Source organism: Branchiostoma floridae, chromosome 1 (assembly GCF_000003815.2).
Source record: "Branchiostoma floridae strain S238N-H82 chromosome 1, Bfl_VNyyK, whole genome shotgun sequence".
In the NCBI taxonomy this organism is placed as follows: domain Eukaryota; kingdom Metazoa; phylum Chordata; class Leptocardii; order Amphioxiformes; family Branchiostomatidae; genus Branchiostoma; species Branchiostoma floridae.
In genome coordinates this window covers 11,097,384-11,121,712 of record NC_049979.1, presented here as the reverse complement: position 1 = coordinate 11,121,712, position 24,329 = coordinate 11,097,384, and the positions used below count along the sequence as shown (strand labels likewise).

At 43.1% G+C, this 24,329-nt stretch overlaps 3 protein-coding genes across 4 annotated transcripts in view; 2 read left to right on the top strand and 1 right to left on the bottom strand.

The window, feature by feature from the left end:
• The window catches only part of LOC118410313 (excitatory amino acid transporter 1-like), a 21,136-nt gene extending 4,614 nt beyond the window's left edge, over nucleotides 1–16,522 (top strand). For both annotated transcript variants that reach the window (XM_035811903.1, XM_035811894.1), the window contains exons 5-12: nucleotides 2,202–2,244; nucleotides 2,965–3,110; nucleotides 3,485–3,637; nucleotides 4,130–4,239; nucleotides 5,110–5,233; nucleotides 13,724–13,918; nucleotides 14,409–14,543; nucleotides 15,030–16,522. In XM_035811903.1, coding sequence (XP_035667796.1) covers nucleotides 2,202–2,244; nucleotides 2,965–3,110; nucleotides 3,485–3,637; nucleotides 4,130–4,239; nucleotides 5,110–5,233; nucleotides 13,724–13,918; nucleotides 14,409–14,543; nucleotides 15,030–15,207 — 1,084 coding nt within the window. In that variant the 3' untranslated portion in view covers nucleotides 15,208–16,522. The remainder of the gene's footprint in view (nucleotides 1–2,201; nucleotides 2,245–2,964; nucleotides 3,111–3,484; nucleotides 3,638–4,129; nucleotides 4,240–5,109; nucleotides 5,234–13,723; nucleotides 13,919–14,408; nucleotides 14,544–15,029) is intronic.
• Nucleotides 7,749–12,627, bottom strand: LOC118410299 (serine/threonine-protein phosphatase 6 regulatory ankyrin repeat subunit B-like). The gene is made up of 2 exons (XM_035811867.1): nucleotides 12,463–12,627; nucleotides 7,749–10,670 (listed from the first exon to the last, which is right to left on the bottom strand). The coding sequence occupies exon 2, from the start codon at nucleotides 10,631–10,633 to the stop codon at nucleotides 7,919–7,921; it is 2,715 nt and encodes a 904-aa protein (XP_035667760.1). The 5' UTR covers nucleotides 10,634–10,670; nucleotides 12,463–12,627; the 3' UTR covers nucleotides 7,749–7,918.
• Nucleotides 16,523–20,088: 3,566 nt separating the features above from the next.
• On the top strand, nucleotides 20,089–24,095 carry LOC118414284 (mitochondrial import receptor subunit TOM20 homolog). The gene is made up of 5 exons (XM_035818224.1): nucleotides 20,089–20,308; nucleotides 20,715–20,761; nucleotides 21,549–21,630; nucleotides 22,179–22,321; nucleotides 22,849–24,095. The coding sequence occupies exons 1-5, from the start codon at nucleotides 20,158–20,160 to the stop codon at nucleotides 22,897–22,899; spliced, it is 474 nt and encodes a 157-aa protein (XP_035674117.1). The 5' UTR covers nucleotides 20,089–20,157; the 3' UTR covers nucleotides 22,900–24,095.
• The last annotated feature ends 234 nt before the right edge of the window (nucleotides 24,096–24,329 follow it).

Sequence of the window (24,329 nt, the reverse complement as noted above, 5' to 3'; positions counted from 1 at the left end):
GACTGCGTCCTAGTAGAATTGGGTGTAAAGAATGCAATCCTGCAGTTCAGTGACATCAATGGCATGATATATCGTATTCTGCGTGCTTGAGTGGAAAATGTAACAACAATGAGCTGCATCCTTGGCGAAGTGCCATTTGCGGTCAGACATGGTAGCGACTAACCTAAGCGGGTGAATTATCGTGCACCAACGACCCCGTGATAATTGGTTTGCGCCAGATTTGTCGTAGAGTATTGATGGTCATTTAAAATTTCGATATAACTAATGATTATGAGATTTTTCGATATGACCAATGAGACATTAGTCATTACTATCATGCATTACTACAATGCATGCCTCTAGTCCAGTTACATCAAGGACGTTTATATATCATAGTGTCCTTGGTTACATGTATTATTTTGCATGGTTGAGTGGAAAAGGTAACAACAATGAGCCGGATCAATGTTTGAGTCTGACCACAGTCGTTGACTTATTACCTCCATGAAAAAATGGAGGTATAGTTTTGAGTGTGTCTGTGTGTGTGTCTGTGTGTGTGTCTGTCTGTGTGACCGCATATTGTGGTCAGCATAACTTGAGAATCTCTTGATGGACTACGATGATATTTGGTATGTGGGTAGGGGTTGGGAAGACAAAGGTCAAGGTCAATTTTGGGCCCCCTGGTGTGTGACCTTGGTACTGCAGCGCAACTTCCGGTTTTGCTATCTCGGTGTTCTGAACATGCTATGGTCAAGATTTTTAAGTATTAGATAGTTCTTGTGCTCAGGAAAAAATGACATAAGTTTGGGCCCCCTAGCGTCTAGTTTTGGGATAGCAGGGGCATTTTTGTCAAAAACTTCTGACGAGGATAACTCAAGAAGGGAATAACGGATTTTCATGATTTTTGGTATGTAGGTACCTTAGACAATGTTGTACAAGATAAAATACTAATTATGCAAAATAGGAGTACATTTGCATAATTAATGAGAATATTCTATCATAGCAGTTTTTTCAATGTATCTCTTGTCCCGGACGTGATATGGTCGTGACATTTGGGTGGTTGATAGCTTTTAGCGTCATGACAAAGTGGGGCAAGTTTCAGTCCCCTAACATTCAATTGTGGAACTGCAGGGGCGTTTTTGTCAAGACACTCCAAAGAGGATAACTGCAGAAAGGAACGACGGATTGCCTGCATTTTAGGCATACAGGTAGCTTAGGCAAAGATGTTCATAATGATATACATGTTATGCAAATGATGACTGAATTTGCATAATTAATGAGGAAATTGTACAGTTCCATTGTTTTCAATAAATGGACCTCAATACATGTAACACATGTTAATTATGATAGGTGGAATATAAGCAGATACCAAATATGGTAATGAGGAACTTATTTGCATAATTTATGTAAAAATTGCAAAACCTCTTTATGATTAATAATGGGAATTTTATAATTGTGACATGTGAACGTTAGTCAATGATTAACAACACCATGCATACATTATGTTAATGTCTTAGTCAATTGCATGAAATTTACGAAAGCTTTAAATTTTCATGGAGGTATGAGGTCGCCGAACTCTAGTTGTGCTAGTAATTACAGGCTCTGGCGAGCCATTGGTTTGCGCAAGAGTATTTTTCGACTTAAGATAATTATCTTAAGCTAACTTAAGATAATTATCTTAAGCTAAGGGCACAACCCGCTGTACTTGCAACTGCGTGCGATCTACCTGCAAAAACGTGGGCAATCTTTTGTGATCCGTAAATGGTTAGTACCACCTCCGTACGAAATTCTACGAAATCCAATGGATTTGGGAGTACGCACAAGAAGGAATCATTTTACGCTTTCTGTGGTTGTTGCTGAATTGGTCATACGTTCACATTTGTAATTTGAAGAAAGGTTAAACTTACACAAAGTATTTGTCGTAATGTAGTTTTTCAGTCATACGTTTACATTTCAAATTATATTCCAGTCTACTTCTTCTTCTTCTTAAGTACCCACAAATAGCCCCGCAAGGGGTAACATAGAAGGTCCCGAGTTAGGGCGGGCAGCTCTCAGCTGCCTGGCGCGGAAGTTCTTAACGGTGGGAGCAATCACCACCGTGCCAGGCAGGGCATCCCACTCTGGAATGGTTTGTAATCTGAAGAAAGGTCAAACTTTCCCAAAAGCCAAAGGAGTTGTCGTAATGTACTTTTTCATATTTTAGGTTTTTTATGCATTTGTCACAGGAATATGTTTCCAGACAACATTGCGCAGGCCTGCTTCCAGTCGGTAAGTTTTCTGTACTGTAATTGTTTCCACGAGGTTTATTCCATTTTGAAGGGGTGGTCAGAAATATTCACAGGGAACAAAATGGATTCAGCACTTGAGAATTTATGTGGTGATTGGTGGTGACATCGTCTGGAGACCCCGAAACTAATGCGGGAGGGTGAAATAAATCCAGCAACAACATAAAAATGCGGTGGAACCACAGGAGAACAAAGTCTGATGTTAGGAATTTAACCACAGAACACAGTGTATTTACAGGAAGCAACAAGTATTTGTATGCATGAGGCGCATTCACTATGACTCAGTTGACGTAATTGATATTTGATATACCTTCTGATAGTGTACTTCTTTGATCGTTCTTGTGAAATTCTCAAGTAGGGGCAGTTAGACCAAGAGTTTGATAAAATTAGCACGGTTTGTGGTAGTGCGTATCGAGTTTTACGCAAGCTAGCACATGCTGCCCTTTGCGGCAAGCTCCGGACTTGCGTTGAGCCTCGTAGGAGATGGATTTTTTAGAACAGGAGAAAACTTATGCATGCGCGGATATCATCCATAAAATTCGGGTCCCGCGTACGAGGAAGTGCGCACGTTAAAGGGGGAAAGACTAACGATTCCTCCCTAAAAAAAACCTGCTACTGAAATAGTAAGGAAACCTGCTGCACTTGGTGCCATTAGGCAATATTAAGGGCGAATGAACGAACGTTTGTCACGTCCATGTTGCAGTACAACACGCAGATCGTGGCACAAACCAAGCCAAACCCGGCCTACACCCCTCCCAACATCACCGCCACGGCCGCCGCCTTCACCACCATGATGACTAACGTTACCGCCATCCCAGAGGAGATCACGGTGTATGTGAAGCAAGGAGGGTAAGTAAACAAAAAATAAATAAATAATATTTGTGAAGACCTGCAAAACATACCTAAAATATTAATCTAGGTTACTTGGAGTCCGATATACTATTTCTAAATCAATCAGTAATCTATAGTGAAATTCATGTTCATAAGCCACTTATTACAGTATATTTGTACTAGTACAGCCAGTATAATCGTCCATCGGCGCCAGTAACGCATCAGTTTCACAGACACTTGGCGCGGCAGCAGCTGGTTATATTACACTGAACGACCTATCTCGATGACGCCCATATCGATCATACGAAGACTGTAGAATCAAAACCATGTGGTCTAGAACCTATACCTTGAACAATATTGACCATGCAGCGATCTTTTTTTCCTGACCATAGCTATCTGAACCGTTTGAACGTTCTGGGCATCATCACCTTCTCCATCTTCTTCGGGGTGGTGTTGGGCCGTATGGGCGAGAAGGGCAAGCCTCTGGTCCAGGTCTTCACCATCTTCAACGACTGTATCATGACGCTGGTCTACCTCATCATGTGGTAAGCTTCTAGAAAAGTTGATGGAAAGTTATGGCTGAAAAATGAAGAATTATATAATGCCATGTGGCTTAATTTTTTGTCTTTACATCTCTGAGAGCCCCAAAACTGATGCGAGCGTGCAAATAAAAAAGTTTGCCCCCCCCCGCCCAAAAAAAAAGAGTTGCATTCATTGTAAGTGGTCAGCAACGTTGAACAAGTGACTGAACACACCGAATATAGCTATACCATACCGAGCAATACATTCTTCATTTTTGTTCTTTAACATCTTCTTTGATCTTTGAATAATTTATGTCATTAGCATACGTTTTGCGACATGTTTCTGTAATCAACGTACGTAATATATTTGCTTATTTTGAGCGATATCTACAGTATCCTAACATTGATGAGCACGACGATGACATCCATATAATCAAATCAACATGGCCTAAGAATAAAGCATATGGTAGGAGATAGTTCACGTAATGTCAGACCTGTGGTGCCTTCCGTCCTCAGGTACTCTCCCATCGGCATCATGTTCCTCATCGCAGGTAAGATCATGAAGATGATCGACCCGCTCAAGCTGGTGGGGCAGCTCGGCATGTACATGGTCACGGTCATCGTCGGTAAGCTCATGGATAAGTGTGTCTGTTGCGGCGGTGTTTTAAGCGCATTTTAATGCATATTTTCACTTTCTGAGTTATGTTTCAATCAGGGTCTCAATCTGCAGAAAGACGAAAAGAACCATGGGGTAGTTGAGGTCGATAATTCACACGCTGTAGTCAGACTCAACCCTCCCCGCCGCAAATGGCTTTTCGTCAAGAATGTAGATCATTGTTGTCACCTTTTCTACTTAGCCATGCAGAATAATACATATAACCAAGGATGTAACTGACCTGTAGACTTGCATTATTCCCACCACCTCACTAGATCTAGAACGCGGTGACATTGCTGCGAGCGAGCGATTTCACAGAGGGATCCATCATTTCATAGATAATAGAACGTATCTATTTAGACTTTGGGTGTTTTCTCGAATCTCCAGTCACGCTTTTAGATTTTGTAAAAATATTTCAATTATGAAGTCAATAGATACACAAATCCAAATTAGATCGCCTCTGTGGTTGCAGCGCAACTAGTGGGGTGGTGGCATACCATACAGGACACGTTAGTCTTGCCCTTTTGACTTTTACGACTTGTCTTCGTAACTCATTATTTGTCGTCTGTCCCTGGCCTTAGTTTAACTTTTTTGTTGACTATACCTCAATCAACACAAAGACGAAAAGAATGTAAGCTGGCTAGACAGTTGTGTCTCCTTGGCTTTCTCTAATAACCAAACAGTGATCACATCTTGTGCTACTGGCGTTGAAAGTTGAACTCCAGCAAATCTTGGGCACTAGGGTTGTATTATATTCAACATGTCTCAGTGTTAAGTTTAGTCTACTTTACTTTCGTTCATTCACATAAATCTATTCAATTGTGTCTCACGGTAAACACAGGACTGGCCATTCACGGCTTCATCATCCTCCCCGGGCTCTACCTGATCTTCACCCGGAAGAACCCGTTCAAGTACATCGCTGGGATAGGCCAGGCCCTGGTCACGGCGTTTGGTACCGCCTCCAGGTGAGAACACAACACTGGATCAACTCCTAGAAATCTACGGTCTTAGTCACTTCATTCCTAAAGACTATAGAAAGAAATGGTACTACCATTTCTTTCTATATTCTTTAGGAATGAAGTGACTAAGTGACACATGTGCTGTGCTTAAACCCCTGTCACGCATACAAGTAGCCGACCTTCTCCAGACTCACGGCTATCTCACTAGTGTCACTTCTACCAAGTTCTACCCCTTGCTTCTACAATACACTCATGGCTACCTCACCCTCATGGGTATCTCACTTCTACAAATACACATATGGCTACTTCACTAATGTCAATTCTACAACTACACGCAAGGCTATCAGATCCCTGGATCTTTTTGTAAAGCAACATTGGAAATGTGCCCTTTTTAATCTTTGAGATTTATCGTAAAACATAACCATATGGAGCAGGAATACAAATAGTAACAAGAGTTCGTAGACCTCAGGCCTGCATGAAATGTATTGGGTTTCTGTAGACCTATTGTGTATTTTTGCCTTTTTGTCTGTGGTACGTGGTTGGAAAAATGAGCTTTTTACCGTGTTGGTTGTGCACCATGCAAAAGTCTGACTCTGAAATTCCATTTTCTGAATTTGTAAGTTTGGACATGGATGAACATTACTTATTTTGGATTTCTTAAGTATGTAACCAACCACAGTACTTTGAAGTTGTTGAGACGCTACCTTTTTTTGTCTCAGATGGCCCATGCACATGTAGTTACTCTGTCACATGATATACTAATATCTTCCTATTTCAATGTACTGACCTAATGCAGCTGCTAAGTCTCCTTGGTTTGTGTTCTTCCAATGATATTCATTAAAGATTTATTTCTGGGGTGTTATTCACTTGACATCGGAATGTTACTCGCATAATTTGACCAATGATACTTTTATCTGTAGTTCCATAGACATTAGACAACATGAATAGTGGTAGCCCCCATGCAGCAGCAACAGTTAGTCCCCAGGGTGGTATGATATTTTCATTCAATCCATCCAACCCAAACCTAAATCTCCTGTAGTATCTAAGCCAAATTTAACAGCACAATTTACTATGAAAAATGTCCTTGTCAATCCCATTTATAGATGGCAAGCTGCTGGCAATGGAAGCTTTGAAAAGTTCAGAAGCTGTTGTAGTCAGAGCAAACACCCAGCAAACATCCCCGCAAACCAATGAGCAGTTGCTTAGAAGGGGAATTTCATCATATATTTGCCGCGACAAAATGCAACGATACTGAATTCAAAACAGAACAAAGCTAAGCCTCCACCACTTAACCCTGCCTGTACCATAGATTAAGCAGGCCCAAAAACCAAGCGAATATGACTAGCCCAAAACAACAAATTACCTGTATACAGTATGGAAATGGCATTACCAAAGAAACAAAAAGAAACACAGGACAAATCATACACATACCTTTCTCTTATGCCCACACTCTATACAGTTCTCCTCCACATTAGAAAATTGCATCTTCTTCTGTTTAAGTTCAAGTTCAACCATGATTGCCAACAGGGTAAAGGAACTTGTACCGGAACTTAAAACTCAGTACTATACAGCTCTAGAAACACCACAAAGAGTAATAAGCAAACTCCAATTATACCTGACCAACAGATATATAATCTGGCACACTCCCGTCATCTGGCAAACTGTCAGTGCCACTAAGTAACCTGATACATTGAAGGTGGCCCAGGCCAGATGATGGTTCTACACCCAACCATCATCTGTTTTTAAAACCAAGCAGATATTGGGAGGATGCCCCAACCACACTAAAACAGGGTCAACCTATACAGTATCAAGTTCAAGCACTAGGAGGCCCAAAATCAAACCTGACCACCAGGACACCACAAACAACTCACGTACCAAATGGCAACACAATGGCACCTTGCATTCCGGAGATACAGCGCACGCCCCGTGCCCGCACAAAAGGTAACCTAAAATGTCAAGTTCAAGCACCAAGGGCGCCAAAATCAAAATTGAGCATTATTCAGCCACCGCCGACACATGTGCCAAATATCATCGCGCCAGCACCAGCCGTTCAGAAGATATAACTCCGGAAACACCCCTCCCGGACACAAAATTCGACCTGCCGGGTCAAGTTCAAACGCGACAAGGCCCAAAGTCAATCCTAGGCAACAGGCAACAACCCCCCACCCATGCACCAAAAATCGTCGCAATCGCGCGTATCGTTCCGGACACACAGCGCCAAAAGTGCCCCAAAAACACCAAAAATGCCACCTTCAATGTCAAGGTCAAGCGCCAGGAGGCCCAAAATCACACCTGAGTGTCAGGCTACCACCCCCAACCCACGTACCAAAAATCGTTGTGCTCGCACCATCCGTTCACGAGATACAGCGCCCTACATCCCCGGCTACCGAAAAGTTCCCACCAGCATCAAAACCATACCTGCATACATGCAGGTAAAAAGGAATTTGTTGTCTCCAGGACTTTTTCAATATCCCATTACTTGTTCCTCAGAACTACTAAAGATACATAAGAAACACATGTAGTCAGACTATCATTCTATTCAAAAAGCAAACTAAAAAGAAACCAAATAGCTTGATAGACATGATGATAATAGCACTATAACAATCGAAACACTTGGTACAAAGAACTTTGTAAGCTTGTGCCTTGCTAAACTACTGAAACTGTTCAAGGAAGTAGCAGGCTGCACAGCACTTAGAAAATAGCTCTGAATAATAGGTAGTCCTTCAGTTCTTTGGGTATTGCAAACTGGTTGATTTCAGATTCTTCTTGCCCACTCTTACGGAGAGCACTGTGGATCTTTGCCCGACACAATCTCTTCAGGTCAGGGTGATGTTTTTGATGATGAAGCAGGAGTTTCTGAAGGTCTGTATCCTCTGGCACCACGTCATAGAGTGTCAGACCATCTATGTCCTTCAGGTTACAGTCTGTGCCCGCCAGAAGGAATGCTTCTACCATTTTCAAGGAGCATTCTTCTGAATCAATGAAATGGTGAAGCGCTGTTTCGCCAACTTCGTTCCTTGCGTTCACATCCGCACCCAGACCCAGTAAATGAGTAACAGTGTTCAGCGCTGTGTTCGGGTCACGAGTTGTAACACAATGAAGCACTGAGTTGCCAGCAAAATCCCTCTCAGCCAATGTAGCACCTAATGATAAGGCGACGTCAATAACATTGCAGTGTCCGTTCGAAGCAGCCTCCAAAAGAGGAGTCAAGTCCTCATACTTGTCCTTTGCTGACAGGTTCCCACCGCATGAACACAGCAACTTGACAGTCTCCTGGTGTCCGTACCGTGCAGCTAGATGGAGTGCTGTGCTGCCTGAGACCTCCTCTGCTTCAATTTCCACACCACGATCTAACAGCAAATTGATGGTATCGTTATGCCCGCCCAATGCTGCTGAGTGAAGTAGAAACTGACCATAACTATTCTGCACATTAAGGTCTGCACCTCTATCCAACAAGAGGAGAATGTGGTCATTGCTCCCTTTCAAGGCAGCATAATGTAGGGGAGTGCAGCCAAAATGATCAACAGCATCTATATCCGCTTGTCTATCTAACAAGAGCGTGATCGCAACACGATGACCTTCTTCTGTAGACACAGAGGTCTGCTGATGAAGAGCTGTCAACAGATCTTTGTCCATTAAAGGCCCACTGGCTCCACCAAAGTTTCGATTCAGCAACAATCCAACATGGTCACAGTCGCCTCTACTTGCAGCGAAGTGTAGTGCTGTCTGGTCGAGCATGTTCCTTTTTTCCAAGTTTGCACCCCGGTCCAAGAGAAGGGTAATCGCAGCACAGCGACTGTTGATTGCAGCCAGGTGAAGTGCTGTCAGGCCTGTCTTGCCAGGTGATCGCTTGGAGTTGCCAGTTATGTTGATGTCTGCCCCTCTGTCCAACAACAGCTCCATAGCACCACAGTGCCCTGCCTGGGCAGCATGGTGCAGTGCTGTACGGCCTGTTTTGTCAGTTATGTCAACGTCCATAACGTCCAACATCCCTCTGCCCAAGAACAGCTCCATAGCGCCACAGTGCCCTGTACAGGCAGCATAATGAAGTGCTGTACGGCCACTTTGATCTCTTGTGTCAACACACACCCCTCTGTCCAACAACAGCTCTATAGCTGGACAGTGCCCTGCATAGGCAGCATGATGTAATGCTGTCCTGCCTTTTTGGTCAGTTTCATCAATGCTCGCCCCTCTGTTTAATAACAACTCCATAGCTGGACAGTGTCCTGCCTGAGCAACAAGATGCAGTGCTGTACGGCCTGTTTGGTTAGTTGTGTTAACACCCAAACCTCTGTCTAACAACAGCTCCATAGCAGGACAGTGCCCTGCATAGGCAGCATGGTGTAATGCTGTCAGGCCTCTTTGGCCAGTTTTGTCAATGCTCGCCCCTCTGTTTAATAACAGCTCCATAGCTGGACAGTGCCCTGCCTGAGCAACAAGATGCAGTGTTGTATGGCCTGTTTTGTCAGTGATGTCAACGCTCGCCCCTCTGCCCAATAGCAACTCTATAGCGTCACAGTGCCCTGTCTGAGCAGCATGATGCAGTGCTGTACCGCCTCTTTGGTCAGCTGTATTCACACCTGAACCTCTTTCCAATAGCAGCTCCATTGCTGGACAGTGCCCTGCACAGGCAGCATGATGTAATGCTGTCCAGCCATTTTGGTCAGTTTTGTCAACGCTCGCCCCTCTGTTGGATAGCAGCTCCACAGCACCACTGTGCCCTGCATGAGCAACAAGATGCAGAGCTGTATAGCCTGTTTTATCAGTTGCGTCAATGCTCGCCCCTCTGCCCAATAACAGCTCCATAGCTGGGCAGTGCCCTGCACAGGCAGCACGATGTAATGCTGTCCTGCTTCTATGGTCAGTTTTGTCAATGCTCGCCCCTCTGTCCAACAACAACTGCATAGCTCCACAGTGCCCTGCTTGAGCAGCATGATGCAGTGCTGTCCGGCCTCTTCGGTCTGTTGTGTCAACACACAACCCTCTTCCCAATAACAGCTCCATAGCAGGACATTGCCCGGCCTGAGCGGCATGGTGTAATGCTGTACAGCCTAATTTATCAGTTGCATCAATGCTCGCCCCTCTGTCCAATAACAGCTCCATAGCTGGACAGTGCCCTGCATAGGCAGCATGATGTAATGCTGTCTGGCCGCTTTGGTCCGTTGCATGAATACGCACCCTTCTGTTTAATAAGAGCTCTATAGCTCGGCAGTGCCCTGCCTGTGCAACAAGATGCAGTACTGTACGGCCTCTTTGGTCAGTTGAGTAAACACCCGAACCTCTGGTTATCAACAGCTCCATGGCAGGCCAGAGCCCAGCCTGACCAGCAGAACAGCCTGTACAGCCTCTTTGGTCAGCTGTGTCAACGCCCACTCCTCCAAAGTCCATGGTGGGTTGAGGATTCATGTACAAGTTGATTTAGATCTTTTGACAGAAAATGTTCCTGTAATAGAAGAAGAAGCGTGTCAAGGATGGACTTCATTTGAATGCTGGATATGTGGCAAACTAAACAACAATCAAGTTATGCGGGCCTACCATATCTTTATTTCAACTTGACCTCTGACCTCCAAATGCTACAGAGAACATGACTGACTGACATGACTGACAGCAATTTTGGTCTTAAAACAATGTTTGACTCAAACATCTAAAGTTCAATCACTCGATCAATCAATAACCATCATTTTTAAACTGGAAAATACCATGTTGGCCTTAGCCGCTCTTACAAGAGGGTCTGCATGGTAACGCTTAACGGTGAATTCAGGAGGCCCGGTAACGCTTAACGGTAAATTCAGGAGGCCCGGTAACGCTTAACGGTTAATTCAGAAGGAGTTACAACGCATAGCACTTAAGTAACATTCATATTCATACAGCGCTAGAGTAGTTATATCAATGGGTGAAAATATCCGTTTAATGACATTGTGAGAAGCAAAAGGTGACCAGAACCCGGAGGAATGAGAGGGACAATGTCCATGACATCTGTAAATTGACGGAGGCAGATCTAGAGTTCCCGGCCAGCCACAGAGACGGCGGTAGCAAATTACTTATGGAGGGATTGAACTATCGTTTCAGCACATGGAGCGCCAAAGGCGCGACGCATCCCAGGGGGGTCCGGGGGTATGCTTCCCCGGGAAAATTTTAAAATCAAGACCCTCTTAAATGCTTTTTCTTGCATTTTTCGGCAAATTTTGCCGACCGACCAAGCTAGGTTGATTTTAACATTTTCATCAAATCACACATGGTTATAGCTTTGGCCCCAGAGCCCCCAACATATTTTACCATTTAGATTCGAGCTCGGAAGGCACGAGACGTTGCAATATAAGTCCAGGGAAATTTTAAAATCTGGACTTTTGAAGGACAGATTTTGCTGTGAGACGAAACTAAATTAGATTTTATTAGAGAGAAAAGATTTTTTTGTGCGAAAACCCACGCCCCTAACATATTTTCGCCATGTCGTCGTAAGCGCCAAGGGCGCAAGCCGTCGCAAGAGAGATCCGGAGAAACCTCATTTTCTGCATTCTAGGAGTACTTTTTGCCCGAAACTAAGCTTGACACTGAAATCTGTATGAGTGATAAAGTTTTTGAAGGCAACGCTTCCACAACATATTTTACCCTGTCCGGAGCTGAAGGCCGGGGGCCTCGGAGAAATTTTGAAACATGGACCCTTTGAAACGCCATTTCCTGCATTCTCAGGGGTTCTATCTGGCATTAGACTTCGTGTATATAACGGGTTACGAAGAATTTCTTGGTGAATTCGGGATAACAAATAACGATTAACGTTGCATTAAAACGACCAATAACGCTTCACGATGAATATACCGATAACGATTAACGTTGAATTAGAGCGGGTCGGTAACGATTAACGGTGAATTAAAATGGCTCGTAACGCTTAACGGAAAAAGGCATGCAGACCCTATTCCAAGAGATCCATCTTCCAAGAGATCCTACTTGGTCCTAGGAGAGATCCCGATCGCAATCTGTACTAGTAGAATCAGCGATTCTACTGGATCGTGATCTCTACTGTGACATATACATGCGTAGGTCACTGGTTCATCACTGGGTTTTCCAGTGACTGGTCACTCTTCAGCAACTATGTATCTTGGCGTGGAGTTACGCCCCCCCTCCCCACCACCAGCAGTATATTTTCCCCTTTGCTGCGTTTGATCGTTCTTTCACCAACAAAAAGGCGTTTAAAATACAGATACATGCTTCATAATAGCTCGAAAAAATATGCATACCTTATATCCACTGAATATATTCGTTTGCTTCCAAATTTCCGTCTGGGTGAAAGTCGCATTCATCTGCACACGTGGCCGTGGAGGAAGAACTTTCAGAAGTACACTTCCAGCTTTTACGTCATGTGTCATTTCGCGCTTACGGCAGCAGGCGTTCTGTCGTAAAATCCAGCCTAAGGGACTATCTTTGGTATCTCCTCCTTTGGGGCCCCTTGGTGGTATCGTGCTTTTCTAAGGGGAGACTAAACATAACCATTTGCGTAATAATAATGCCATGAATTGTCATAAATTTCACGCATCTCTTTTTAGACACTTGGCTACCTCATAGTGTCACTTTTACAAGTAACCACTCCAAGCACACCCGGTTAGGCTTAGGTCCCAATTCCCAACCCGGGGCCCGGCCGGATAGCTTTCGGAAACGAAAAATAGTATATAAATGGCAAGAAAACACACAGAATGTAATAAAAAATAATCATGATGTGTTTTTTAACTGTTAAAAGATGAGCTTCGCAGGATCTGCTGAGCTTCTGAAACTATCAACAACTCTACTGTCCATATTGTCCTGATCTTAAATACGGTACCTTTACAACTGTTGTTGTGTCACCCCGTAAGGAGCGGTATAATCCGTCGTTGTGCGAACATGTATATAGGGCTCCCTTGGAAATCAGTTACTACGTTAACTGAAGGGACTACCCTAAAGATCAATAAATAAATACATAAATGAGCATAACTTGTGTATATTTCTTGGTAAAAACTCCACAAACATGCCGACCGAGTCCCGTTTTGGAAATGGGACCTAAGCCATGGGTTACATGGCTATCTCACTGTAGTGTCAATTCTACAACTACACTCATACACTCACTACTATCATGGCTACCATACACTTGGTGTATCGCACTTTTTGTGTCACTCCTATGACTGCACTCATGGCTACGTCACTGGTGTCACTTCCGAAGTATTTATAACGGGGCTCCTTTCACTTGCTTTTAATAGGCCCACAGCGTGTGCAAGGAGACCCGGTAGAAATAGGATGGTACCCACTCGGGCTACTAGAAAACTGTTTCATATTAAACGTTAATGTTAAATTGCTGCGATCCAAATGTAGTTCTATAACGTTATAGTCAATACTAAAGTCACTCAAGCAAGACAAGTTTAAAATCAACTGGATACATTTTCTACGTTTAAAAAACTCAGTATCCAGTTTCTTGAGTAACTATATTGAGCATCTCATTACCCTGATGACTCCAAACCATCATCAATGTAGCTCCGCTACTCTACCCGTGACCATCCGGTGCCTTGAGGACAAGAACGGCGTGGATCCGCGCGTGGCCCGCCTGGTGCTGCCGGTGGGAGCCACCATCAACATGGATGGCACTGCGCTGTACGAGGCCGTCGCCTCCATCTTCATCGCCCAGGTCAACGGCATCACACTCAACTTCGGACAGATCGTCGCCATCAGGTGAGACGGGCCCATAATCTTAGTTTACTGTTTGCTCGTTAACAACTTACAAATGTTACGGTCACAATTGGAAAAACGGGCGCTGCCGGGCATTTTTGGGGCATTTTCAATCATAGCCCCACGTGGCCCCTGCTGCTACCGGACTAGATTTGGGCCTTCCGGGCCCCTGATTTTTTTTCTTCATTCGGAGTTAAAATCAAGGACGTTATGATTACGTCCTTGGTTAAAATCAAGCCGACCGAGACCCGGCGACAGATAGACGATTTAACCTACCGGTGAAAACACCGACAGGTACCCCCGGGTTGCCCGACAGTCCACCGGGACAAATTTATGACTTGAGAGCCCGGCCGGGGCTACACCACCGACGGGCACCGGCGCAATTGTGACCGAAGCGTTAGCAGGCGTACTCTTTCACCTGTAGCTTAAAATGAGCATAGCGCACATTGGAAAGATTGTTGGAACATTTAACTAAAACTTTGAATATCTGCAGCGTCACCGCGACTGCTGCCAGCGTGGGGGCTGCCGGGATACCGTCAGCTGGGCTCATCACCATGGTGATCGTGCTGACGGCTGTGGGGCTGCCGATCGAGGACATCACCCTGCTGTTTGCTATTGACTGGCTCCTGTGAGTATGTCTGTATGTTATAGTAGGAATCATTCTCTTACGCAGAGCCCTTCTTTCCATCTGTCAGCCAATCAGAACATCGCCCACTTGTTTTCTTTAGGAAAGTCAGATTTTCTGATTGGCTGACAGCCGGTTGGTGGACAAGCCCAAGAAAGTGAATATCTCATCCCAATTTAGGAGTTTTAGAGACTGCCGAAGAAAGTGTCTAGTACCAGAAAGTGTTCTGACATGATATAAAAGTGTGGTAACATGGGAGAAGTCTGATTTTGCCATGGCCGTCTTCGCCTTTACGGATAATGAAAATAGAAAGTTAAATTAATGTTTTTGATGATATAACAGTTTACAACCTTAAGTACCGTTTAATTCTGTGCAAACGTTGCATGGAGTCTTCTTGACTGAAACGAGTTTAACGTTACATTTATCGTATAAACATGTACAATGTATCTAGTACTAGTAGGTAAGCGATGTACGTGTGCGTTTCTGCAGGGATCGCTTCCGGACTGCCACCAATGTGCTGGGAGACTCCATCGGCGCGGGGATCATCGACCACAACGTGCGCGGCACACTGCCGCCCCTGGATAAGAAGTACGAGGAGGCCATGATGGGGCGTCCTCCTGCTTACGATGATGGCGGCAGGCCGGAGATGGAGGTCACTCCGCTGTAGGCTGTGACGTCATCTCCAAGCACATCTTGGGATGGAAGATTGTAGCGTTTTTTTTTTTTGACAGTTTCTTATTCCATGCATGTTGGGGTTCTAACATTCACCGACGAAGAGCCTCGTCCTTTCCGCTCAAACTTAAAGTTTGTGTGTTTGGCCTCCAACCGGCTGTCAACTAATCAGAGAATCGGATTTACCTATAAAAGAAGACACTTAGGACGTTCTCTGATTGACTGACATCTTCTTAGAGACCATGCCCATAATGTAAAGACATCAGCCCGTTTGTATTACATAGTCCGCAAGCGAAGCGCTGTACATGCGTAGATGAATGGGTCAGGGTAGTGGTTGTAAAAAAAACAGCACGATTTTCTAGCCCAACACCTGTACGGAGATACACTGTGGCGTTTGTGGGGAGATTTTTTCAATGAGAAGAGTCAATGGAAGATAGATTTTATAAGAGAGAGGAGAGTGGGTCACGATGTTGACGGACGTTGTATGAGAGGATATAGACAAGATGTGGGTAGACAGTACACAGGATGGTCAGGTGTTCCTGACCATCCTGTTCCAAAACCAATTTATTGAGAACATGTGCAAAGGAGAAGGCCAGTTTGTAACGATTAAACAAAACATTTCATATATTTTTATGTCTTTACTTCAAAACAACATTACGCACGTGTTATTAGATAATAACCAGATATATAAAACACCCGCACAGACACACACACACGCCACGCGCGCACGTGCTTGCACACACACACACCACACACACACACACACACACACACACACAGACAAACATGGTTTCGGTGAAAGTTGTAACGTAACATAATCGCATTTTACACAAAATATTCAAATTATCCTACTTATATGTATTTGGATTTGTTTTTAATTTCAATTTTATCCCCAATTTAATTTGCAACTTCGATATCGTTAAAGGTTTTTAGTGGTTATAATACATGATTGTCGGTGGCATATCATCCTCTCGTACTGTATTTTTGACGATATAACTTACATCTAATATTTTGATAATATAGCTTACATCTAATCACAACCCATATCGCACAGGGCAATGTTATAGAAAAAGATATCCGGAGCAAGGTGTACACTTATGTTAATTAATGTTAACATGCGCACTACGTACTTCAATGGCGGTGTATATGTATCTTTCAGTACGTTCCATAACTGCGTTTTACGATGCTGCCCAATAAAGCTGAACAAAGTAGCTAGCTGGGAACTTTCTCAATATTGATAGTTTAACCTGTTGATCTATGATTGTCTATCGGTGTCCTCTTGGTTTAGAATAAACTCCTCTTGCATGCAAGCAAGTTTCGCGTCTTGCTTTTTCTCAAACCTCTAGAGATCTGTAATATATAGTAGAGTGGACACAGCTAACCGACATCTATCGCACCGCAGTTTTCCTTGAGTAAGACATCTGTATCCGCATTGTTGCAGTTTTGTTCAGTCTGCCTCTCTATAGACCTGTAACGTTGCATGCTTCCATATAATTAGTGAGTCAGAATCGATCGTACTTGGTACAAAAATATCATAACGAAGGCCCAAATTGCCCAAAAGGGCGAGTTATCGGAACTGACCATACTGATCGGTCTTCAGCACCAAGGACAGTGCCAGTATCTGTAGTGGGGATGGGAGATAGGCACTCCATGCTTTGGTCGTTCTCTACTATCAAAGCAGAGGTTAGGCCCCGGCTGATTTTTTTAACGTTTTTATCTGGCATTCTATTTTGCCGTGCAACAGTGACAAACGGTACAAAATAGAAAGCTAGACAAAACGTATCAAAGAAACGTCAAAAACAGCTAGGCCTAACCTATGCTTGGAGAGCAGTCCTTCTCGTCTGACAGATTCTGGTCTCGGCTGGATTACAAACAGATTATTACAAAAACAAACAAAAAATGCTGTTCTAGTTTAGTTTTTCGAGGCGTCATCGTGAGTGTTGATGTCCTGCCGATACTACTCTCCAAGCAGAAGTTAGGCTCCGGCTGTTTTTTTTAACGTTTTTATTAGACGTTTTTATCAGGCTCTCTATTTCGTATTTCATCTTGCTGTGTCAAAACCTAACTGGCTGGCGTACTTCAAGAAAAATGACAAAATAGAAAGCCCGATAAAAACGATTAAAAAAAACAGCCGGAGCCTAACCTCTGCTTGAAGAGTAGCCGATACAGCTTGAATAGGTGTACCCGTCTGTAGACCCACCGCTAAACTAGAACTCATACTCGAGCAACTTGCACGGCGTTTTAATTTCATCTTAACGAATGTTAACGTTACTGAATATCCCCATTTGAGCAGTGGTGCACTGCAGTGCCTCTGTTCGCCGTGTAGCGGAGAACATCCTAGAACAAGAGTTCGTAGACCTCAGGCCTGCATGAAATGTATTGGGTTTCTGTAGACCTATTGTGTATTTTTGCCTTTTTGTCTGTGGTACGTGGTTGGAAAAATGAGCTTTTTACTGTGTTGGTTGTGCACCATGCAAAAGTCTGACTCTGAAATTCCATTTTCTGAATTTGTAAGTTTGGACATGGATGAACATTACTTATTTTGGATTTCTTAAGTATGTAACCAACCACAGTACTTTGAAGTTGTTGAGACGCTACCTTTTTTTGTCTCAGATGGCCCATGCACATGTAGTTACTCTGTCACATGATATACTAATATCTTCCTATTTCAATGTACTGACCTAATGCAGCTGCTAAGTCTCCTTGGTTTGTGTTCTTCCAATGATATTCATTAAAGATTTATTTCTGGGGTGTTATTCACTTGACATCGGAATGTTACTCGCATAATTTGACCAATGATACTTTTATCTGTAGTTCCATAGACATTAGACAACATGAATAGTGGTAGCCCCCATGCAGCAGCAACAGTTAGTCCCCAGGGTGGTATGATATTTTCATTCAATCCATCCAACCCAAACCTAAATCTCCTGTAGTATCTAAGCCAAATTTAACAGCATAATTTACTATGAAAAATGTCCTTGTCAATCCCATTTATAGATGGCAAGCTGCTGGCAATGGAAGCTTTGAAAAGTTCAGAAGCTGTTGTAGTCAAAGCAAACACCCAGCAAACATCCCCACAAACCAATGAGCAGTTGCTTAGAAGGGGAATTTCATCATATATTTGCCGCGACAAAATGCAACAAACGATACTGAATTTAAAACAGAACAAAGCTAAGCCTCCACCACTTAACCCTGCCTGTACCATAGATTAAGCAAGCCCAAAAACCAAGCGAATATGACTAGCCCAAAACAACAAATTACCTGTATACAGTATGGAAATGGCATTACCAAAGAAACAAAAAGAAACACAGGACAAATCATACACATACCTTTCTCTTATGCCCACACTCTATACAGTTCTCCTCCACATTAGAAAATTGCATCTTCTTCTGTTTAAGTTCAAGTTCAACCATGATTGCCAACAGGGTAAAGGAACTTGTACCGGAACTTAAAACTCAGTACTATACAGCTCTAGAAACACCACAAAGAGTAATAAGCAAACTCCAATTATACCTGACCAACAGATATATAATCTGGCACACTCCCGTCATCTGGCAAACTGTCAGTGCCACTAAGTAACCTGATACATTGAAGGTGGCCCAGGCCAGATGATGGTTCTACACCCAACCATCATCTGTTTTTAAAACCAAGCAGATATTGGGAGGATGCCCCAACCACACTAAAACAGGGTCAACCTATACAGTATCAAGTTCAAGCACTAGGAGGCCCAAAATCAAACCTGACCACCAGGACACCACAAACAACTCACGTACCAAATGGCAACACAATGGCACCTTGCGTTCCGGAGATACAGCGCACGCCCCGTGCCCGCACAAAAGGTAACCTAAAATGTCAAGTTCAAGCACCAAGGGCGCCAAAATCAAAATTGAGCATTATTCAGCCACCGCCGACACATGTGCCAAATATCATCGCGCCAGCACCAGCCGTTCAGAAGATATAACTCCGGAAACACCCCTCCCGGACACAAAATTCGACCTGCCGGGTCAAGTTCAAACGCGACAAGGCCCAAAGTCAATCCTAGGCAACAGGCAACAACCCCCCACCCATGCACCAAAAATCGTCGCAATCGCGCGTATCGTTCCGGACACACAGCGCCAAAAGTGCCCCAAAAACACCAAAAATGCCACCTTCAATGTCAAGGTCAAGCGCCAGGAGGCCCAAAATCACACCTGAGTGTCAGGCTACCACCCCCAACCCACGTACCAAAAATCGTCGTGCTCGCACCATGCGTTCACGAGATACAGCGCCCTACATCCCTAGCCTGAGTATCATCCGTATTCTACCGGGGCTCCTTACACTCGCTACCCCTAAAAAAGTGAGTGTAGGGAACCCCGGTAGAAATAGGATGGTACCCAGGCTACTACATCCCCGGCTACCGAAAAGTTTCCACCAGCATCAAAACCATACCTGCATACATGCAGGTAATGACGGACTTCTAACGTTAACTGTTTATCACAACTGTTCTCTAACTCTGCTGTCTGCAGGCTGCGATATGAAACCTCTTTATGGCCCCTGTGTGAATCTTGAGGTGTAACTTCGGGGAAAATTTTAACTGAAAAGAACAACCTTTCACTGTAATACGTTAACGTTAACGTTTAAACATCACAGTTTCCTTCCCACTGAGATATGCAGTAGGTGGATTAACTGCTAGATGTCTCTGCTGGTCAATCATGCAATTACGGCACCATGTCGTTGTTCTTTGTAAATGTTACACATACAGGTTTCTTTACACTTCTGCTGACAGGAAATATTTCATAGTCATGTAAGTGTTGATTAAGGCACGGAAACGGGCACTTCGGGGGCACCACTGTCTCTACCATTTTGCAGGCACAGTAATGAGGATACGGAAGACAGAGCGTGAGACCGCGAGGCCCCCACCTTGCGTCACGAACGGTCGGGCCGGGGTTGCCATCTTGTCGTGCACATGCAGGGCGGACTAGGACAAGTCATGATCACCACAAAGACAGCCCTCAGCCTCGCGGCTGGCGTCTGTGGTACCTTATTTCTAGGGTACTGCATCTACTTTGACCACAAGAGACGAAACGACCCCGGCTTCAAACAGAAGTTGCGAGAAAGTAAGTGTTTCTCTCCTCATGTCGCCGGGTGGGAGGGGGGCACCGGGTGAAATTTAGTATTTTCACGGTTGTAATCAAATTATATTTGTGCTGTAAATTATGGCTTTGCGAAGTGACTAAGGTTATGCAGATTTGATTTAGTGATATGTGTTCCCCCTCCCCACGAAATACGCAGGAGCGTGTGCTACGTTCTTTCTGTGCTGTCATGACATGTCACCAAGGGTCATGAAAAAACGTGCATTCTCGCCCCCCTCCCCCACTCTTCCCACACGTGATCTCTCAACATACTCACCGCTTTACTTCTTTCCGTGGTACCTTATAGACTAATATAGTGCTAGACTGATAAGATGAGAATACTTTATATCAACATTCACGTTGATATTTTCTTCTTTTGCATGCTATGCAGGGAGAAAAAGGCAAAAAGAGACCAAGAAAACACAGACAACGACAAAGGTAAGCCCTGTTAACTCATGCGACAGATCTTTCAGCTTTGTAGACTGTCATTTGATTTTGTTTGTGAATAATTGAAGTGACATGACAGGTGCAGCATGCAGCTTAACCTTTATGCGATCTTTTTAGTTTAGATCTACTGTAAAACGAAAAGGACAAATGTTCCCAGTGGTCTTAATCGTATGTTTGCAACTTTACTAGTTACCTATTCACTGTAAACATATAACTACTGCCTACTCACTTGTTTCAATGATACTGATTCAACCACAAAATCCAAGTGAACATTTCCTCCTTACTGTAATTTGTATTTGGCTTGTTAATCACCAATGATTGTAGTTGCTTCAGTAATATAAGAGTAAGAGTATGACAGATGATTTTGTCTTGTTTAGATACCAGGTAACACCCCACAGTGGGGGTCAAGTACCTTGGAAGTGTGCTGTGTTGTAAATGTAATGTTGTTGTTATATCAGGTGCAGGTGGACTGTGTCCTGGAAGTTGGTTGGGTTTGCAGCAGGGCTGCCAGGCTAGGACCCGTCCCTCAAATTTGCTTGTTTGGACGGACAAATGTTCCATTCCCAAAAGCTGAACTTCACTACATAAAAAGTGATGAAAATGTGTTTTTGTCAGCTGGAAATGACAGATTTTGCAAGGAAAATCAACAACATATTGGCTCCCAAACAATGAAAGGGAAAGGCAAAAAAATCTGAAGCTGGAGATGCCCTAGTCTGCACTTATGTGAGAATGATGAAGTGTTAGATGTGACCTGACTGTGCACCACCTGGTGTTTCAGATTCCTGACCTGAAGGACACGGAGGCCGTGCAGAAGTTCTTCCTGGAGGAGGTCCAGCTGGGAGAGGAGCTGTTGGCTCAGGGTCAGTTCTACATCCTGTAGTGGAACTCACAGTAACCAAGAACAGTAGGGGCATCCATAGCCTGTATGTCATCCTTACCAGGGCTCCATTACTTCCCTAAGGCTGGGTTGGACAAGTCCACTAGTCCGATTGTCCAGGGCAAGTGAAAGTGCCAATCAGACAAGTGGATGTCATACCCCACTTGCCCGATTGGGCAAGTAAGATTTTTCCATGAGTGCAACCCCCTTCCCACTGCAGTATTCGCCAAAGTTTTGGTTGCTGTTTTTACCCTGGTTCACCACCAAACATTACCACCAAAGAGGAAAAAGACCATGAAATGTCAAAGTTTGAAATATTTCTATAGTTATCAAGCCTTCTGTAATTATGTTTGTAAACAACCTTTATTCCAGTGACAAATGTCAGATTTGCCAAAAGTAAAATCAATCAATTGTTGATAATAAAAGCACATAGAGAAAAGGTCATTTAATTTTGAGCTACTAAAATTATAGGCAGCAACTTACTTGAGTTTACATAATGTGAAAACATGTTTTTCCCACATTTTGACACAGGTGACTTTGAGAATGGTGTGGAGCACCTGACTAATGCCGTGGCTGTATGTGGGCAGCCGCAGCAGCTGCTGCAGGTGCTACAGCAGACACTGCCTCCGCAGGTGTTCCAGATGCTCATCGCCAAGCTACCAAGTGTCAGTCAGGTAAGATAGAATGCTAGCTGCGCCAAATAGCAATTTCCAATGTTTATTGATCATGGATTTCATAGATTATAATCTGTTTGTGCACTTCATGTGATGAAAAAAATGTTTCCACCAGAGTGCCCACTGAGCAAAATTGACAAATATGACAGATTGCATAAGGAATTTCATAGATGAAACACAAAACTTAGTTCTGTGTGCTTTTCCGTCTTTCACGTCATACTTTTACATTGTGCATGATATTCCAAGTCTAAAATCTAGGGTCACACAAATCCAATTTTGGTTCATCGGCAATTGCCTTCTTCATAGCTATAGAAAAACTGGTAGTTCTCTGCAAAATCAGCATGAAGTAAGTAACAATTGGAGATTCTATGTGCTGGGAACTCCAGGTAAGACTAAAAGCACCATTTCAGTCACAAGATAGGAAACCAATACAGTTTGGCTACTTAGCATCAGCCATTTGATCTGTTCATCCTGTTTTATGTTTGTTATTCAGCAATGACATGTCATTCTTTTTTTGTGTTTTACAGAAATTTGCATCGGCAATGGCAACAACAACCATGGATGATGAACTAGAGTAAATTTTAGAGCCGAATTATGTTTCTATGAGTAATTCTAGTGATGTTACTTGTGCCTGTAGATATAAATAGCTCTTACATATTTCAAATCTAGTTCCAAGACTTCCAAGACATGTATTGTAGTTTGTTGTGTGGCAAAGTTAACTCTCCACATACTATATCCTAACCAGATATTTTTTTTGTACATTATGAACAAAATCCAAGTGATCTTGTTGATATTTGAAGTATGTGTTGAATACTCTTCACAGTTAGATTTTTTTCTTACTACTTATCAACTTCAACCCTTCAAGTATACTACACCTTTGATACACTACCTGAGGTAACTTTAAATTTACCAAGGTAGTTTGAGTCTAATAGAGTATGAAGTTAAGTACTATGTAATTGGCAATTTTTATTTTTCTGTTTTATAGATTGTAAAGGGCACACACAGTCCTTGTCCGACGTACCTGTCATAAGTATGTTTTGATAACAATGAGATTTGTTCAGTCCGGTGGCAACATACAAGAGGCAGCTTACAGCACACATGTGCTGACATCAATTTTACAAGGTTCAAACCATATGGTTAACTTGAACTGTGTGTTGGATTTACATTCATGTCTAGAGGAGTATCCAAGTTATGTCAGGTGAACTATCTTCAGCTTTGGGTACCACATTTTTTCCAGGTGAATTCTTTGTATTTCTGCTCTTATTTCATAGCAATTACATTGTTGGCAAAAGAGTAAATGACAGGTCAGACAAACAGGTTCTTGTTTTCATTTGAAACATCTTTGGATAGCAGACATTGAAATACATGTACAACTTTAAACTATGGCAAAATTATTTTGGCCAGCACTGCATTCTGTATTCTGACTGATTATACAAGTACCTTTCATTCCATCATCAAAGTGTTTGTGCATCTGGCAAGTTCCCTAAATGAGGTAATTCCAAGGTACAAGTACATCGACAAAGCTGGATGGACAGAAGTTTATGACATTTATGATCCAGTTCAGGAATTGGGATATTATAATGTAGGCACAGTCAAAGAACGAGTGTTGTAGCTATACTGGACAAATGTTTTTGACTGTTAAGAAACTGTTGTTCAGGAATTAAGTGTACATACCTGTAGTGTAGGGTCTAGTTTTCTGTCAGGTCGTATGTACTTAGTACTACAGTTGTGTTTTACATACAAACAGAATAAAAGAGTGCTTATGTTCTTTGAATTCTTTACAGAATTAATTTCTAGTACATCCATAGTACATTATTACAGGACTTAACTTAAAAAGCTATATGAAGCTTTTATCCATTCACAACTTTTTGACTAAATCTGAGGTTTTCGTGGACATGTGGTACATGTATTTAGGACAATTTTTGCATTGTTCAATAAACTGGTTCAATATACACAGTTGTTGAGTAGGAATTGAACTGGGTGCTAACACATGGCATGTGTTACCTAA